Source organism: Giraffa tippelskirchi, chromosome 4 (genome assembly GCF_054371585.1).
Source record: "Giraffa tippelskirchi isolate mGirTip1 chromosome 4, T2T-mGirTip1v1.2.pri, whole genome shotgun sequence".
Classification (NCBI taxonomy): domain Eukaryota; kingdom Metazoa; phylum Chordata; class Mammalia; order Artiodactyla; family Giraffidae; genus Giraffa; species Giraffa tippelskirchi.
This window is the reverse complement of record NC_137278.1, coordinates 58,810,607-58,826,225: the sequence shown is the minus strand read 5'-3', so window position 1 is coordinate 58,826,225 and position 15,619 is coordinate 58,810,607. Positions and strand designations below refer to the sequence as shown.

The window sequence follows — 15,619 nt, the reverse complement described above, 5'->3', positions numbered from 1 at the left end:
CATTGTGTATATGTACCACAACTTCCTTATCCATTCATCTGCTGATGGACACCTAGGTTGCTTCCATGTCCTAGCTATATGTAACATATATATATATATATATATATATATATATATATAAAGGCACATGCAGATGCTAAGGTGCTGATCTCTCTGGAAGTGACAGTCTCAGGAATACAAGAGTCTTTGGGCCTCACCTCATCTGTTCAACACTATTCTGTCTCTGTCTAAACTCTTCTGTGAGGTTTGCTGGCTCAGTAGATAGCTGCTCTGTATCCAGAACATCGAATTTTATTAGGAAGCAGCGTAGCTCTCTGTTGTCTCTGCCCTCAGCCTCTAGATTTTAGCTAAGTATTTCCTCAATGATCATATGCCATCTTTTCTATAAACCAAGTCCTACTTTTTGTATACACATTAGCTTGCTGCCCAGAGCTGAAAATACTAACTGAAAGTTAAACCAGACCCAGGAATCCCCCTCAAAAAACTGACTTTTTGATTCAGATTCTAGATGCTGTGCTTGTGTTCTTGGCACACGGCTGATTCATAAGGAACCTGCTAAAGTCCCTAGTTTTTTTTTTTTTTTTCCAGATAAACAACAATTAAACCAGGGAAATCTGAAATCTCTAAACTTGGGCAATACTCATTTTAATGACTGCATCGAGTGTATTTAGCACAAATGAATTTTAAAGTGTTATTTCTCTTAGAGACAAAGGGTTTTTTCCCCCAATTACGGTGTAGATCCTACTACAGTGAGGGCAGCTAACCCTTAAACCACTGGGGAGTGAGCTGCATGAGCCCATTTATAGGTGGGTGTTTTCAATTACTAAGTCCACAAGACTGCGCCGTCCACACTCAGCTGAATCACAGATACAGAGCTGACTGTGACACACATCTTCAACAGTGTTTGATTTAGTTCGGATTTCAAGAAGGTGAATGACTGTGGAAAAACACAACCTATTTTTAAGGTTCTTGATTTAAACTGACACTGCTTTCCACACAGGTTCACCAGTGTAACCAACAGCTATTTCACTAGTACATGGTAAATTTATTTGGAAAAGATAGACTTTTCCCCCTATTTTTGATAACTCAATTCTATAATTTATGTCCCTCACTTTTATTAAGAACAGTTTTAGAAACTTTATTTGATTCAGGCTTTTTGGTGAAAATGTATAGAGCAAGTAAAGAGAAACTCTAAGGAGAGGTCAAATGTTTAAAAAACTGAGGTTTGTTTGTGAGGCAGTTTTTGTTTTGCTCATGCGTTTTTGCATGGGAGCTCATTTCGGTTAATGTTAAAGCAGTTCCACATGTGAACATCTGCCTGGTTGCTGTGCAGGCATCCTGAGCAGGGCTGCAGCACCAAGAGGTGCGGGTGTGTGCTGTCACACAGCATCCTCAGCAGGAATCTCACTTGGCTTCACAGCTCCAGGCCAAGTTTGAGCACCTTAAAAGAGTCCACCAAGAGGAGAAGCTGAGGCTGGAAGAGAAGAGAAGACTTCTGGAAGAAGAAATCATCGCTTTCTCCAAGAAGAAAGCTACCTCCGAGATATACCAGAACCAGACCTTTATGACCCCAGGCAGCAACCTGAGGAAGGACAAGGACCGTAAGAAGTAAGCCCTTCCCCCGGTATGACCCCTCCAGCCTCAGTGCCCCCTCTTCACGGCTCTTTGCCCTGTCTCCTTATTCCCCTCTGTCTCCTGCACTGAAACAAAAAGCTCCTTGAGAGCAGAGCCCTGGTCCCTCCTGGTGTGCAGATTCCCCAGCAGCTAGAAGGGCACCTGCCACGTGTCTAGTGCTCTGTGCACATCTGAGTGAATGTTTGCATGAACGCATGAGTGAACACAACACAAATTTGCCACAACGTGTGAGGGTCTGTGACCTGAGGGCACTGTCCACTCCAGGACATGTCTAGTAACTACTGACCTCTTGTCAGTTCTGTCGACTTTCATGCCTGACAGAGGCTATATACTTTGCTGAGGAAATTAGAGACTTAAGATAATACTTGATAAAAAATTAATTCTTAGGTTTACTTCTTTTAAACAAATTCTGCTAATGATTTTGTGAGAACTTTTATTTTAATAAGGGAACCAGGCTATCGATTGGAACTCCTGTGCTTTGATGTCAGAGCTTGTGAAACGATTGGTGGACGTAAAGATGCAGAGGAAGGTAGAGAGGGACCCTGTGCTCCAGGGCGGCCTTGGTAACAGGTGGAGGATGGCGCCAAGGCTTGTAGGTCTGGGGTATGTGTTAAAATCAGTGTAACCAAAGTCTTAGAAAATAAGGTGGTTTTTCCTCCTTTGTATTTTTTTTTTTTTTACTGTATTTCTCCCCCTTGAATGTCCTCCTCACTTTGCCTGTTTGCATGCTCTGCTGAGCATCCAGCCCACCCTGTGGCAGCTCAGATTCTCCTGGGCCTCACAAGGCAGTCCTTGGGTTTCTTTTATCACCACATTGTATTTCAGACCAGTATTGTCAAAATACTTTAAGTCACCTTCAAAAAGTTAGGAAAATATAACATTGCCCATGATAGCTTTCCATTTTTGAACTATGGAGAGTTAAATCCAGAGGGTTTGGAGTGGATTTAATTGGCCTGTGGACGTTATGGTTTGTGGGAAGAATTCTCATGTATAATCTTTTAACATAAGCTCTTCCAGGGAGTGGATCTATGTTTTGTTGGCTAATGTATCCACCCTCAGTTCCTAGAACAGTGCTTGATACCAAAAAGGCATGCAGTTATCTGTGGAAAAAAGAATACACTGAATTTCAAAAAATAAACCACCCCATTATCTGTGGGGGACTGGTTCCAGGAAGACACCAAAATTCACTGCTGCTCAAGTCCCTCATATCAAATGCACAGTTTTTGCACAGAACCTATGCACATTCTCCTGTACATGTTAAATCATCTCCAGATTTTTTCTAACACCTAATACAATGCAAACAGAATATAAGTGCTAGGCAGATACTCGCCAGCAAGTGGCACATTCAAGTTTGGTTTTTTTGGAAACTTCTGGAATTTTTTTCCCAAATACTTTCGATCCTCAGTCAGTTGAATCCTCAGATGTGGAACCCTCAGATCCAGAAAGCCAACTGTTTACATATAATTTATGACTTCTTTTCAGTGTGTCTTGAATTATAAAGCTAAGGGGCCTTTCACCTTCTCATCATCACGACTTAGTCCAGTTTTACTAGACTTAAACTCCCCCACTTCATTCCATACCTGAAAAACCTTTACAGTCACCTTGTGAAAATAGGTATGGGCTGCTGTTTGCAAAATCAGGGCCAAGCCCACAGTTTAAGAGCTCAGAAAAATTTAACCTCAAGAAATGTTGGTGTTTGTTTTTTTTTTTCCAGAGTCCCACAGCTAGATATCCTATCATATACTAGATGTGTATCTGTAAAAACTTTGTAAAAGAAGTGATTTTTATTTCCTATATGGTTTTCTATTGTACCAAACAAGAGGTTTTTTTTCTCTTTCCAGCTCCAATTTTATGTAAAACAAAGGTTCCAGATCACAGAAGGTCATCACAAGCAAAAGCTATTAAAATGTTAGAAGTATGCGTTGATTTTCTTGCTGTTTATTTGATGTATCACTTATGCTGTATTACTTATTCTTTATCTGGCAAATGGCCACAGTTACTGTCATTTATGGGAAAATACTTTTAAGTATGAGGTCAATATATAAGCTGACTGGATGGTATAACTTATTCACTATTAGTAGCTTAAGATAAGTTTGTGATGAATTGAGATAATTTCCCCTGCTGCCCACTGCCTGTCACTATACTGTGACAAGAGTGTCTGTTGGTGGCTTTGAAAATACAGGACTCATATATATTAGGCTCTGATTGCATATATATTACAAGATGAACCTTTTGTGTACATACCAAAGGTATGTAAAGGTAAACTTTGGGGAATATGTTTTAAAATGCATTATGTACCTGAAACTCCAGCAGCTCAAAACTTTTAAAGTTTTGATACAATTATCCAGTTGGAAACATGATCCTGAGCTTTTGTATCAGATTACATTATATGTGCTTCAGCATTGTGGTCCATGTGTTGTTGTGATATGTTTAAGAGCAGAAACACTCAGGTAAATAAGCCCTTTTCTAGTGATAAGTAACTTTAGAACTGGGTGTCCTCACACTGTGTGCATTGGTCTGTATTACATAACTGTTTAAAACTGTCTTCCAGGGCAAATAAAGTTAAATCATCTTACTAAAAATATTTCTTAATAAAATAGCTATGAACATCTGAATATTAAATATAAAAATTTAGGTAATTCATATTGTAAAGGATATTTTAATTCAGTGCCTTAGCATCTGCAGAACAATTTAATGGTTTCTAACTTTTTCTTAACATTCATTAAGTTTTCACCTTTTGTACCTGAATATTCTAAATGAAACTGATATTTACTCTTGACAAATAAAATGTACCTACATATTTACTAAACTGTGTTTAAATCACTTTAACTTTTCTTTTTGCAAATTGATCTTAAACACTTTATCAGAACTAGTTAATTATGTCTGAGTTATTTTAAAACAGAGGTGGATAATCAGTACTTCTCAGACAACAGAATGTTTTACATGGCACATGTCAGATTCCAAGCAGTGTATTTTTCACGAATTTCTGTTAAGTCACAAAAGAAACCTTTCATTTTGTAGCACAGCTTATCCGGACCAACACTTTAAATTCCATTTTTTAATCTCAAGTTCACAAATGTCTCTTAGCCCTTTAGAACTTTAGTAACATAAGTTGTAAGTATCACAGAAAAAGCTCTGCACTTTCTTCTCAGGATCAGTAATCCCCAGCCTCTGGAAGGTGGGAGCAGGAGAGCCCGTGAGTCCCCGCAGGCAGGTAGCCTGGCCTCCCGAGCCCGGCCAGTGCTGCAGCGCTGAGCCTTAGCCCAGGAGCGACGCGGCAAGCTCAGTGACCTGACGCAAGTGGTGGTTGTTCGTAGCCTATTATACCAAACTGTGTATAAACAGCTATCCTGAACCTTAATAAAGTTACTTTTAAGTGCCAGAGTGGTTGTTGGCATGTTACAAAAAGTTATTCAAGTTCCTAGTTGAAAAGATCATGGAAACCTACCTCAGACCCTGAGCTGAACGGAAGGGCTGGCGCCTTGTGCTGCTGGCGACCGCTGTGAAGGAGGCTCCCCACTGCATGCCCACAGTGAGTCCTGTATTTGCTTCATGTATCTGCAACTCCATATAAGATTCTATTTTAGAAGAGTTGCATGGCAAAGAAAAAATATTGTTTAAACAACTACAGTACAGGCAGACCTCAGAGACAGTGCAGGCTCAGATCCAGACCACCCATCCAATATAGTGAGTATTGAAATAAAGTAAGTCACATGAACTGTTTTTGGAGTGCATACAAAAGTTATGTTTACACTGTGCAGTATTGTGAAATGTGCAATAGCTTATATCTAAGCAAACCAATACATATACCTTAGTTAATACTCAGTTGCTAAAAAATGCTAACTATCCCAAGCCCTCAGCAAGTTGTGGTAGTAACATTAAGATCTCTGATCACAGATCACCATAACAAATATAATGAAGAAGTTTGAAACATTGTGAGAATTACCAAAATGTGACAGAGACACAAAGTGAGCAAATGCTGTGGGAAAATGGCACTGACACACCTGCTCGACGAAGGGCTGCCACATGCCTTCAGTGTGTAAAGAACATACACCTGCACAGCACAGTGAGGTCTGCCTGGAAGAAGCTCAGCTTCTCACAAAGCTATTAGTTCTCCAAGGTTATTGAGTGAGGTATTATCCACTGATGCTTGAAGCAATAAATTTCAGGGAATAAAATAAAGCTAGACCTGTTTTATTACTTTTTATAAAGCATTTGAAACATAATTGTCTTTGACTGCCAACCACTAACCTTCGTACTGAGGACTGAATTTTTAAGTTCTTTCGCACAGATTCTGATTCCAGGTTCCAAGCATTACGTGGAAGATTACTACCCCCATCTGGAAGATGAACTGTTTTAAGTCCTGTTTTCCTATTTGGCCAGGAAATGGAGGCACAAACTGATGAGGCCCCTGTAGAGCAGCCTCTCTCAGAAAGGCTCCTGCCTAGGGAGCACAGGAAAGCACCGAGGTGACTGAAGCAGCCTTGAAGGACTGAAGCAGCTTCAGACGTAGGAGGGGAAGAAGGTGACCTGGGTACAGGGCAGCCTGGGCACCTGGGGAAGCAGCTCAGTGTGGACAGAGGATCAGTGAAACGTGGGGGGCAGGATGTGAGTGAGGGTGGGGGTTTAGAATGAGGCAGGGAACAGACAAGGAGTTCATAAACCTAACCCACTGAGCAGGAGGAGCCACGGAGAGGTCTGACTCACACAGTCAGATACTCATCCAGAGTAGAGGGAAAGGTGTGATAAGGGATGAGCCAGGGCATGGGCAGGGAAACTGAGATTGAAGGTAGGAACTACCCCAGCATGCACAGGAGAATAACCAGGTTGTGTTTAAATAACACTGAGGCTGAAAGGAATATATAGTAAAAAAAAAAAAAAAAAGTGGCATGGATCAACCTAAATGAATAATGGCTGTGTAAAACCCTGAAAATGTCCACTGGAGCTAGAAATACAGAGGGAACTAAAGTTCAAGACTTTAGTGGCATGCCAGTTGGGAGTGGGATGAATGGAGTAGGAGGGCCTTGTGTTAACTGGGAGCAGGTAGAGATCCCAGTGCACCGTAACTGAGACACAGGAAGAGCACGTAAGTGTGGGGACAATGTGCCTTTCCAGCCAGCTAAAGGAAAACTAGCCTGATAAATGATAACCCAGAAGGAAACAAGGAAGTAAAACAGATATGACAGTCAAACAGCATTTACTAATATGGTAGATTTAGGCCCAAACCAGTAATCACAATAAATTTTTTTTTTTTAGGCAAAAGTTTTTTAAAATCAGCTATGTCACTTTACAAGAAAGGATTCAAGTTTTCTGTCCTGACAGGTAAAGGTACATCATGTGCAGTCAACCAAAAGCTGCTTGCAGCTGTGCTGTGCTGTGTTGTTCTTAATCACTCAGTTGTGTCTGACTCTGTGTGACCCCATGGACTGTGGCCCGCTGGCCATGGGGATCCTCCAGGCAAGAATACTGGAGTGGGTTGCCAGGCCCTCCTCGTTGTTCAGCTACATTCTCTATAGAAGGCATCACTTCTATAGGATGAAGACAGCCTTGCTGGGGGGGCAACCTGGCCTCAGGGGCAGGAAGAAACCAACAGCTGGTGCTGGCGCTTCAGGTCTGCAGTGTGTGGGGGTGATGTGGCTACAGAAGTCTGTAAAGCTCATGCAACTAAACACCTTAACAACCTTAACAATGAAGCCTAATAAAAATATTCTGAGAAAGGACAAAACAATCTAATCTCGTATATGAGCAAAGATGCAAAAATCCTAAACAGGTTACTAACAAACTAAATCCAGAAATATGTATTTAAAAAGACAGTTCCTCATATCCAGGGATGCAATGATGTTTTAACAATGGAAATTAACCAGTGTAACTCACAGCATGAACATTAAAAATCATATGGTCATCCCTGTAGAATCAGAAAATATTGATTAAATGTGGCCTCTTCGATATTTTTTAAAAAGATAAAAGATTCTTAGAACACTGAATAGAAGGAAACTTCCTCAATTTGATAAAGGGTACCCACAAACAGCAACCCAGAGCAGGCATCACACTTTTAAGGCTGGAGGCAAGGAAGAGTGGCAAGACCGTCCCTTCTGTTAGACATGTCGCCAAAGCCAGCAGTCACCTCTGGAGGCAAAAAATTAAGATGACCTCAGTCCTCACAGGTGACACAGCTGTGTCTGTAGCGAGTCCACTGGAAGCAGTGGTCAGAGCACTGAGCACTGGGGTCAGGAGTCCACAGGGTCGTGGGCACAGATGCCCACCTGATGACTGAATGCGGCTGGCCCCTGGGCAGGCTTGGTGCCTGACACTCTGTTCTCACTAAGAGAATCTCAGCTCCTGAAGCTGTGTCCTTAGCTCTGTGCTGCCTACTCCGTATGGCCTCGACAACTGCCCTTTATTAACTGGCTTGTGCTCAGGTTCTGCTGCCCCCAGGCCTGTCCAACTGTGGTTCGAAGTCAAGGTCCTCCACAAGGCCAACCTGCTCTCGGGTACCTGTACATGGCCTGTGCCTCTGTGAGGGAGTCCCAAGCAGTCTTTGCTTCAATTCCTGCCTCTGCGGAAACTGTCACTCATGTGGGCAGAGTCACCACAGGCCGGGGTCGCCTACCACAGAGCCGCGTGGTCCCAGACCTTCAGTTCTGCCCAGGCTCCCAGAGAAGAGCCGACCAAACAAGTAAACCACCCCAGGACACCGCCCACTGCACGGTTCCTCAAGACTTACTACAGCTGCTCCTTCTGGGGGCCTCCCACTCCCAGTAGCTCTCGAGACTCTTGGGCTCCTCTGTGAACTTTGGGAAGCAGGTAGGCTGTGCTGCTGCCCCACCAGACGGATCAGCAAAGAGGGTGAAGTGAGGTCCAGGGAAGAGAGACCTGCACTCATGGAGGTGGAACAGTCAGAGTCTGGTCTGACTGACCTGTTGCCTCCTGCGATGGTGGCCATGCTGGGCAAAGGAAATCTGGCACTTCTGAGTCTTTCCAAGCGAACAGTGAAGCTTTTGGTCCACAATACTTGTCTCTGAATGTCTTATGCATCAACACAGGCTGCTCCACAGAAAGAACTTTTCCAGGAAGCAGTGAGCTGAGGGTCATGTTCCTGGGCATCAGGAAATAGCTTGTCAACTCCCTCTTGTCAGAGAACTGGAGCGGAAGGCAGACAGCCTCCGAATCAAAGCCAGGGCCTGACCCAGATTCCGTTTTTACTCCCCTTTCCCTATTTCCCTGCGGAATTGTTGACTGTTTAAGGTGTTACCCCACACGGGAAAAATACTAGCTTTATAAAGAGATGCTTGCAAAGAAGAAATACAGATGGCTAATAAACACATGAAAAGATGCTCAACATCACTCATTATTACAGAAATGCAAATCAAAACTACCATGAGGTATCATCTCATGCTGGTCAGAATGGCCACCATCAAAAAGTCTATAAACAATAAATGTGGGAGAGGGTGTGGAGAAAAAGGAACCTTCTTAAACTGTTGGTGAGAATGCAAACTCATACAGCCACTATGGATAACAGTGTGGAGATTCCTTAAAAAACTGGAAATGGAATTGCCATATGAGCCAGCAATCCCACTGCTGGGCATACACACCGAGGAAACCAGAACTGAAAGAGACACATGTACCCCAATGTTCACTGCAGCACTGTTTACAACATCTAGGACATGAAAACAACCTAGACGTCCATCAGCAGACAAATGGATGAGGAAGCTGTGGTACATATACACAATGAAATATTACTCAGCTATAAAAAAGAATGCATTTGAGTCAGTTCTAATGAGGTGGATGAAACTGGAGCCTATTACATACAGCGAAAGTAAGCCAGAAATAGAAACACTAATACAATATATTAACGCATATATATGGAATTTAGAAAGATGGTAATGACGACCTTATATGCAAGGCAGCAAAACAGACACATGTAAAAAACAGACTTTTAGACTATGTCAGAGAAGGCAAGGGTGGGATGATTTGAGAGAATGGCACTGAAACATGTATATTACTGTATGTAAAATAGGTAACCAGTGCAAGTTCAAGGCATGAAGCGGGACAGCCAAAGCTGGTGCTCTGGGACAACCCAGAGGGATGGAATGGGATGGAAATGAAGGTAGGAGAGGGGTTCAGGATGGGGGGACACATGTGCACCCAAGGCTGATTCATGTCAATGTATGGCAAAACCCACCACAATGTTGTAAAACAATTAGCCTCCAATGAAAATAAATTAACTAATTAAAAAAAAAAAGATGCTTGAAGAAGGAAACATCTTTGACACTCCAAGGAGTCTGAATGGTGGCGTTACCAAGTTCACGCTTATCCTGCTCTCAATACAATGGGTCAATAAATCAAGAGACGAGTTGTTGGGACAAGGAGTAGTGACTTTATTTGGAAAGCCAGCACAGTGAGAAGATGGTGGGCTTGTGCCCCAAAGAACCATCTTGCCTGAGTTAGAATGCAGGCCCCTTTTATACTAAGGGGGAGGGAGTAAAGTCAGACACTTCTGCATTTCCATCAGCCTCTTACAGTCACTCACAGGTAGGCCTGGTCAGGAGGGTTCCTGGAAGGTATTTTAGCTTACTGCTCATTACCTGGGAGGTGGGGTTCCCAGAGATGGGCCATTATGTAGAATTTAGGCTTACAGTAAACATCCCTTTAGTGACTAACATAGAATACAAGTTAATTCTATTAAGAGGTTTTTCCCTATTACTAGAGAAACTAGGTTAAGAATAAACAAAGATCTCATCAAGAACAATGCCAACCAACAGACAATACCTTTTCAAATGCTAAATAAAAAAAAGAACCTAGAATTCCATGCCAGTAAAAATATCTTTCAAAAATATAGGCAAAAGAGAGACATTAAGACAAGCAACAGCTGAAAAATTTCACTGCTAACACACCTAGATGACATGAAATGTTAAAGGGGGTGATTCGGGCAGAGGGAAAATGACATCTAAAGGAAATTCAAATTTACACAAAGTAACTGGAAATGGTAAATACGTAACTTAAAACCTTTTTTTCTAGTTTAAAAAGTGCTTTGATATCATACTACTAAGTATAAAATAGATAACCAACAAGGACCTACCACAAAGCACAAGGAACTCAATATTTTGTAATATGAAGAAAAAGAATCTGAAAAAATAGATATAATTGTATCTCTGAATCACTTTGCTGTATACCTAAAACACACACAATACTGTAAACCAACTATATACTTCAATAAAAAAATCTTTTAAACTGCTTTAAGATAATCAATTGTTTAAAGCAAAATCAAAACAGACTATGGGCTTTTGTAACACACACAGAAGGAAAACACATGAAAACAGCGGCCCAGAGACTGAGGGCAGAATCGGCACATTTGAATAATAAGAATGCTCACAAAGCAAGTGAAGAGGCATAATGTGTGTCTTTAACGCCAGAATGACTTAGTTATCAATGATAACTAAATATACATATTGTAAACCTAAAGCAATCACAAAATTTTAAAACAGAAGTATGCCTGGAGTCAAAAAGGAAATAAAATTCCTTTTTATTTTAGGAAAACAGAAAAATAACCAATCCAAAGGAGTTAAGAAAAGAGGGAGAAAAAAGAAATAATGAACGGACAAAAAACAATAGCAAGATTGTAGATTTAAATCCAATTACATTGTTGTGACCAGTCAGAACATTCCAATGTTAACAGGCAGAGACTGTCAGGTTGGATTTTAGAAGTAAGATACAGTTATACACTGTCTACTAAAACACTACTTTAAATATGACAACAGAGTAAAAGGATGGAAAAATATATCTCCCGAAAACATGAATGAGACAAAAACTAAAATGGCAGCATAACCAAAGGGGTTAGTCGCTCAGTCGTGTCCAGCTCTTTGTAACCTCTGGACTGTAGCTTGCCAGGCTCCTCTGTCCATGGAATTCTCCAGGCAAGAATACTGCTGTAGGTTACCATTTCCTCCTCCAGGGATCTTCCCATCCCAGAGATAGAACCCAGGTCTCCTGCATTGCAGGCAGATTCTTTATCCTCTGAGCCACCAGCAGGGAGCATAACCAAGACCAAGTCAATTCAGAACAAGGAACTGCATATGGATAAAGGGGTCCTTTCTAAATGATAATAAGGCCTATCAACCATGTCTGATTGCACCTAATAACTAAGTAAAAGTACCTGATGAAAAAACTGATAGAACTTAAGAGAGACCTGCAGATACCACAGACGTTAAAATAGTCACCACTGTGACTGGAAACGCCAGCAAGGTTCTCTCAGTAATTGATTGACCAAAAATCTACAAAGCTCAAAAAGACTTAAACAACACTCTCAATCAGTTTGATCTAATGGACATTTAGAGGTCACTCCAACCCCCAGGAGAGGACACACATTCTCTTCAAGGGCATGCAGCACATTCACACAGAACATTTTTTACCATAAGATCAGCCTCAATGAATAAACATAAGAGGGCTGAAATTGTGTAAAGTATGTTCTCTGACCACAATGGAATTAAACTAGCTATCAGTAATGGAAAGAATGGGAAAATACTAAATATTCAGAAATTAAATAATTCACTTCAAAAAAACCCTACAGCTCAAGAAGAGGCAAATTTACAAAATATTTTTAACTTAATAAACACAAAAAAAAACACACAAGAAAATCGTGCAATGCAGCTGAAGCATGTGACCGTGTTTGATGCAGTGTCTGTAAAGAGGTCAGTCAGTCAGTCACTGAGTTGTGTCCGACTCTCTGCAACCTCATGGACTGCAGCACACCAGGCCTCCCTGTCCATCACCAACTCCCAGAGCTTGCTCAGACTCATGTCCATCAAGTCAGTGATGCCATCCAACCATCTCATCTTCTGTCGTCCCCTTCTCCTCCTGCCTTCAATCTTTCCCAGCATCAGGGTCTTTTCCAATGAGTCAGCTCTTCGCATCAGGTGGCCACAGTATTGGAGTTTCAGCTTCAGCCATCAGTCCTTCCAATGAATATTCAGGACTGATTTCCTTGAGGATTGACTGGTTTGATCTCCTTGTAGTCCAAGGGATTCTCAAGACTCAAGAGTCTTCTCCAACACCACAGTTCAAAGCATCAGTTCTTCAGCATTCAGCTTTCTTTATGGTCCAACTCGCACATCCATACATGACTACTGGAAAATCTATAGACGGACCTTTGTTAGTAAAGTAATGCCTCTATAAAGTGGTAAGTGAGGTAAATGTGGTCATATGGATAGGCTCTAATCCAACAGGACTGGTGCCCTCTCAAGAAGAGATCGAGACACAGGCACCCTGAGGGAGCCACGCGAGGATCCAAGGAGCGGACAGTGGTCTACACAACCAAGGAGAGAGGCCTCAGGAGGAACCAGCCCTGCTGACACCTTGATATCAGACCTTCAGCCTCCAGAGTTGCAGGAAATTAAACTTCTGGTGTTTAGGCCCCATCTGTGGTCCTCTGTGATGGCAGCCCTCACTCACTAAAGGGCCCCTTCTCCCAAGAATCATTCTGTGATGCCTGTGTTCCAATGTCCTGTGTTTTGTCTGGTTTTCTAGCTATGTCAGGTAGCGGGGTAAATTCAATTCTGTTTTTCCATTATGTCCATAAGCAAAAGTCAGAACTGGCTTTTGGTCACTCAGAAACATCTGCTCCATCTATGATCCATTCATAGAACATCAGATTAGAAAGCAATCTGGTGAAGACTGGTGTCCTGCCAAAAATAAGTCCACAGGTTTAAGAGGAAAAGGTTGACTACTATAATAAGAGCCTCCCTGTGCCAGTGGCTTAAATAGACAATGTTTCCTTCTCTCCCATGTGGGCAGGTTGTCCACCAAGGCTTTGACTGGTTAGAGTCCCCACCTCCTCTTCCTCCTCCATCCTGTAGAGTTTGCTCCTGTCTTTGTGGCCAGAGACGGAAGTCAACACATCCACACCCCAGCTCTCAGAAAGATGGGAAGAAGGAGGGCATCCCCACTCAGGGTCAGGCCTGGCTGCAGGGCAGACTGGAAAATGTATTTAGGGGCCATCCTGCCCTCAGAGGAGGAAGGTAAAGCCAGTGTCTATCAGGTGAGTCTCTTCTATCAAGAGATCGAGAAGAAGCCTTCTCACTGAGACACAGGAGTGAATTAACCTCCACAGAACCCAATTTTCCTGAAGATCATGGCAGCTGTAGCTGGGTTTCCCTTGTAGCTCAGCTGGTAAAGAATCCGCCTGCAATGCGGGAGACCTGGGTTTGATCCTTGGATTGAGAAGATCCCCTGGAGAAGGGAAAGGCTACCCACTCCAGTATTCTGGCCTAGAGAATTCCATGGACTTCATAGTCCATGGGGTCACAGAGTCGGACACAACTGAACAACTTTCACGGCAGCTGTGTGGCTTAGGAGGCAGGAGCCCCAAGGCCGTGAAGTGGCTGCCCAGGCACATCCTATGACAGTGGTTCTTAGACTGAGTATAAGGAGAAATGAGCAGATCTGAGACACTGGGCCCAAAACCAAATGTTGAGGCATTCTGGCAGCATAGCCTCAGCTGAGTATGATGGACAGGACTGAGTGTGGTCACTGAAGGGTTTGACCAAGCTTTGTGATTTCAATTCTGGATATGTTTCTGGGTCTAAACATTCTGACAGGACCCTCAAGGAATTTATTAGAATACCAGGCCCCAGCCCACCGGTGGCTTGTTAGCTGTTACAGAAACAAAGTACAGAAACTCCCATTTGTCTGGGAGACACACAGAGGGCAGTGGATTGTGGGGGCCTCCACTACTGTTTCAAGAAAAGCCCTGCTTTCATCTGGTTTGTATGCTAGGTTTCCAGATAAAATTTCATTTGAACAAAGAGTTCTGGGGATTTGAGGATATAAAATTTAAAACAATTTTTACAATTTTACTTGGTTGATGCAACCTGACATTTTCTATTAATAAACAATTAATTCCAAAACCTGGAAATCACCTGGTCTGAAACAGGGAAGCCTGCCTGCCTTGCCAATCCTGCCTAGGCAACCTGGGAGTCCTCTCCAACTCATGATTCCTGAAAGCAGCTGTGTGACCACTAACCCTTCCCCAGGCCCCACAGCTGCACCTGCCTTCAGCCAGACTTTTGGGGATGGGGGGCTCTCTCCCTGAACTCACCTTGGCAGTTTTGGATTTACTTATGTCATGTCCTCCTTATGGAGAACCCAGTCATGCTGGTTAGTCAAACACAATAAACCGCACATTTCTGGAAATACGGTTCTACAATTACTTGAATTGTGCATGAATCTCTTCCCTTAAGGAATGCGCGTTGGTGATTCTGCCATCTTGTTTTATCTACCTGTGTGGCCAAGCTTTAAGCAATTGATAGATATGATATTTAATGCCTTGACGCCTTCATCTGAATTATAGAATACTCAACTGGGCAGAGCCCTGTGGTATGCCACTAGAGACCTCCCTGCAGACAGAGAGTGATTTGATGGGCCCCACAAAAGATTGTGAAGCATTGATTAAAATTGTAGGTCCTGGGCTTCTCTGGGGGCTCAGTGGTAAAGAATCCACCTTCCAATGCAGGAGATGCGGGCTCCATCCCTGCTCCATGAAGATCCCACAAGCTGAGAACAACTAAGCCTGTGTGCCACAACTCCTGAGCCCACACGCGGCAACTACTGAGTGTGTGCAAAGCCCACGCTCAGGAACAAGAGAAGCCACCACACCGCAACTAGACAGCAGCCAGTCCCCACTCGCGGCAACTAGAGAAAATCCATGTAAGCAACGAAGACCTGTCACAACCAAAAATAAATAAATTACTTAAGAAGTAAAGAAAGAGTAGGTCCTTTGATGAGTTCACTGAAAAAACAGTTCTATAAAGACCTACAAGACCTTTTAGAACTAACACCCAAAAAAGATGTCCTTTTCATTATAGGAGACTGGAATGCAAAAGTAGGAAGTCAAGAAACAACTGGAGTAACAGGCAAATTTGGCCTTGGAGTACAGAATGAAGCAGGGCAAAGGCTAATAGAGTTCTGCCAAGAGAACGTACTGGTCATA

The 15,619-nt window shown here is 42.6% G+C and overlaps 1 protein-coding gene and 1 long non-coding RNA gene across 12 annotated transcripts in view; one reads left to right on the top strand and one right to left on the bottom strand.

Moving 5' to 3' along the window:
• SEPTIN10 (septin 10) overlaps positions 1–5,017 on the top strand; it is a 45,137-nt gene extending 40,120 nt beyond the window's left edge. For 2 of the 11 annotated variants that reach the window (XR_014082791.1, XM_081593032.1), the window contains exons 10-12: positions 1,421–1,608; positions 2,082–2,238; positions 3,477–5,017. Coding sequence is in view for 6 of the 11 variants with exons in the window: in XM_081593032.1 (XP_081449158.1) it covers positions 1,421–1,608; positions 2,082–2,202 (309 nt within the window). In the remaining 5 variants the exon portion in view is untranslated. Of the gene's footprint in view, positions 1–1,420; positions 1,613–2,063; positions 2,239–3,476 lie in introns of those variants that run through there. The other 9 variants (XR_014082795.1, XM_081593030.1, XR_014082792.1 and 6 more) reach the window with 6 other exon arrangements.
• Positions 1–15,619, bottom strand: part of LOC145546368 (uncharacterized) — a 41,359-nt gene that overhangs the window by 22,436 nt on the left and 3,304 nt on the right. Inside the window, exon 2 of the long non-coding RNA XR_014082797.1 lies at positions 5,084–5,193. This is a non-coding gene — a long non-coding RNA (uncharacterized LOC145546368). The remainder of the gene's footprint in view (positions 1–5,083; positions 5,194–15,619) is intronic.